The sequence below is a fragment of the Arachis ipaensis genome, chromosome B09 (genome assembly GCF_000816755.2).
Source record: "Arachis ipaensis cultivar K30076 chromosome B09, Araip1.1, whole genome shotgun sequence".
In the NCBI taxonomy this organism is placed as follows: Eukaryota; Viridiplantae; Streptophyta; class Magnoliopsida; order Fabales; family Fabaceae; genus Arachis; species Arachis ipaensis.
Window position 1 is genome coordinate 105,145,313 of NC_029793.2, and position 2,597 is coordinate 105,147,909.

At 36.7% G+C, this 2,597-nt stretch overlaps 1 protein-coding gene across 1 annotated transcript in view; it reads right to left on the reverse strand.

The window, feature by feature from the left end:
* LOC110266902 (receptor-like protein 12) overlaps positions 1,776-2,597 on the reverse strand; it is a 44,755-nt gene continuing 43,933 nt past the window's right edge. Inside the window, exon 2 of the mRNA XM_021111957.1 lies at positions 1,776-1,890. Within this exon, the coding sequence (XP_020967616.1) occupies positions 1,776-1,890 (115 nt within the window). The remainder of the gene's footprint in view (positions 1,891-2,597) is intronic.

Consider the following 2,597-nt stretch of genomic DNA (forward strand, 5'->3'; position numbering starts at 1 on the left):
CATGTGTGCTTTGGATTTCGAAGCTATGAACATACCAGAATTTTCTGAGTTGGCAAACTAAGATATGTCATCGTATTATTTTTTGTCATGACAATTTTACTCTCAATTTTCAAAATACGATTATACGTTTTAATTTTAGATGTTAGATTATTTAAAATATATTTGTTGAAAGTAAATCTTTTATGGATTTTGTTAGGGTACCAGATAATTACAACTAGATATACTTTAATAGAACTTAAAATTGGTATTCGTTGTATACAGATGTTCTTTCTGTGCAAGATGGTAAGTTTGCTATTGAAATAGAGTTCAGTTCTAGAAAATTTGTAGTCATAGCAATTAGGAATTACACCATTTCTAAGGGATTCGATTACAAGGTATTTGAGTATGAACCTTTGACATTTTATACAAAATGCCTACAATATGGTAGATGTTGTGATTGGCTTATTCAGGCTAATTTGATTCAAGAAAATACTCTTGAGAAATTAGAGGATACAATAGAAGTCATACTTGTACTATGGGTACAATTTTTCAAAGACCATTTGAAGTTGGATTCTGACACAATTGCGGATGCTATAAGACCTCTAGTTGAAGCCGACTCATCTATTAAGGCCCGAGTCGTCATTGCAGATATTCAATCAAAATTCAACTATATGATAAGCTATCGTAAAGTGTGGTTGGCAAAGCAAAAGTTGATTGCAAAATTTTTGGTGATTGGGAAGCCTCGTATGAGTGTTTGCCAACATGGTGTATGGCAATGTGTGCTCAAAATCTAGGTTTTTTGGTTCAGGTTGATACTATTCCAACATATTGTGGATCTGAAGTGGAGAAAGGTGTAAAGATAATGCGCCGAGTATTTTGGAGCTTCCATCTATGCATTACAGCGTTTCGACATTGTAAACCACTCATGCAAGTTGATGGCACACATCTGTATAGACGATACAGGGGAGCTCTTTTGGTTGCCGTGTCTCAAGATGGGAACCAAAATATTGTACCACTTACTTTTGCCATCATTGAAAGAGAGACCGTTTATACATGGCACTTTTTCCTCGATAATCTACAGAGGAATGACGTGAGGAAGAATGGTGTGGGTATTATTTCTGATCGACACAACTCTATTAGTCCAGCAATTGCTAGAGTAATTGTGCGTGGAGTCTTCCTAGGGAATTACATCTATTCTGTGTTAGGCATATTGCATCAAACTTTCTACGACGATTCAAGGCACCTTACTTACAGAAACTCATCATAAATATGGGTAAAACATGTTCTTTATATACTATTGATCTTTGTTTATTATAAATTTTTTTATAAAGTAATGATTGGTGTCATAACGAATTTTTCTGTATGATATTCTAAGACAAAGCAACAATACAACGAGCAGTACTAGCGATTGCGAGAGTGAGGAGATGCATATACTCAATGGTGTGACAATATCGATCATCAGCAGTAAGGGATGGTTTTTTTATTAAGGGCATCACTTGGGTTATATGACAACCAATCTGTTCGAGTGCATAAACTATATGTTGAAAGGTGTGTGTAACCTCCCTATCACGGTATTGGTCAGAGCAACCTTTTACTATTTGAATGAGCTATTTACTCGGAAGAGCGCCGAGGCTCAAAAGCGATCACTGCTGGACATGCCTTCTTAGAATTCGCCACTGCGAAGCTACATGCAAATTTACAAGCATCGGGGAACTTACAAGTGCATTGGTTTGATAGACAAAACAAAGTATTTGAGGTTTATGAGATTCCTAGTGGTGCTGAATATACCGTTGACCTCAGGCGCAGAGTTTGCGGTTGTGGTAACTTCCAGATGACTTGACTTCTATGTCGCCACATTTTTGCGTCTTGTGCCAACCAGTGTCTCGATTGGCGAACTTACGTTCATGATGTCTACATGATGGATGAAATTCGCAGAGTTTACCAACACGAGTTTATACCAGTAAGGGATCCAAGCACATGACCAGCTGACACTGGATCACAATTAATCCCTAATCTTACACTCAGGTGATGAGGTAAAGGTATACTGAAATTAAATTGATATTTGAGTAAAATGGATGCTTGCCAGATGTGTGGTCCACGATGATGCAACTTTGTGGGGGCTAGGGCCATAGCTATAGTCAATGCTCTCATTGTGCCGGGTCAAGTTCAAGTGGTGGAAGTCCTGCTCCATAGTTATGTTGTGGTTGAATAAAAATCAATATATTCATTTAGTAAATATTTATATGATTAATTCAAATGTTAAGTTTGTCTTTGATATAATGTTGTGGTTGTGGTTAGACTATTGTTGTTGCAAAATGTTGACATTAAGTTATTGGTTGCTGTAGTTTTTTGGTTAAAACTTCTTAGAGAATATGTTCTGTTGTAGTAAGGTGATAAAAAAAATGTAACAAAATGTAAGAAAATAAAATCGAACGGTTAACTATGAAAAGTTACATCGCATAATTGGTGCACAAAATCGTGATTGTTCATTCCTTGGTAACGGCGCCAAAAACTTAATACGCACGTTCATAATCTTAGTTCTTTTTCACAACTTCGCACAACTAACCAACAAGTGCACTGGGTCGTCCAAGTAATAAACCTTACGCGAGTAAGGGTCG